This window comes from Condylura cristata, unplaced genomic scaffold, assembly GCF_000260355.1.
Source record: "Condylura cristata isolate star-nosed mole 26May11 unplaced genomic scaffold, ConCri1.0 scaffold00034, whole genome shotgun sequence".
NCBI lineage: Eukaryota > Metazoa > Chordata > Mammalia > Eulipotyphla > Talpidae > Condylura > Condylura cristata.
The window spans coordinates 30,028-30,631 of NW_004567135.1; the positions used below are offsets into that span (position 1 = coordinate 30,028).

General features: G+C 71.9%; 1 protein-coding gene across 1 annotated transcript in view; it reads right to left on the reverse strand.

Annotated features, from left to right (window-relative positions):
• The window catches only part of LOC101634954 (mucin-19-like), a 54,284-nt gene that overhangs the window by 10,169 nt on the left and 43,511 nt on the right, over positions 1-604 (reverse strand). Inside the window, exon 20 of the mRNA XM_012732263.1 lies at positions 458-596. Within this exon, the coding sequence (XP_012587717.1) occupies positions 458-596 (139 nt within the window). The remainder of the gene's footprint in view (positions 1-457; positions 597-604) is intronic.

Below are 604 nucleotides of genomic sequence, written 5' to 3' on the forward strand. Positions count from 1 at the left end.
CCGCTGGGCCGGCTCTGGCCTCTGTCGAGCAGAGCCCCGCGCAGCCCCGGTCGGGGGTCGGGGGGCCACCCCCAGGGCTGCAGTCTGGGCTGGGGTCCCCTCGCTGGGATGGAGACCGCCCGAGGCCCGCTGTCACGCTGGAGAGTAAGATCCTGCAGGGACGCAGGTCACTCACTCCCAGGGCGGGGGGCACCCTTCTTCTCTGAGGTCCCATCCCCCCTCTTCGCTTCCCCCAGGCCCCACATCAGCACCTGTGTCCGATAAAACCCAAAGTGGGTTTCTGTTTTGACGACACGCAGTGGAGACGGCGGAGGGGGCGGGGCAGAGCCCCGCCCCCCCCCCGCGAGTGGGCGGGGCGGGGCGGGGCTGGGGCGGGGCTTATTCCGGGTCTGGGAAGGCGCGAGGCTCCTCCCAGCGAGGAGGCGGAGGAGCCCGGCCGAGGCGCGGCCGCGCTCACCTCGAGGAACGAGTACTGGCAGAGGCCGTCGAAGCTGTAGCTGCGCCCGTCGAAGGTGCGCACGTGGCCGTCGCCGTAGATGTGGCAGGCGCTCTGGCACTCGCGCTGGCTGCAGCTCCACGAGCCCTTCACGCAGGTGCTGCGGGC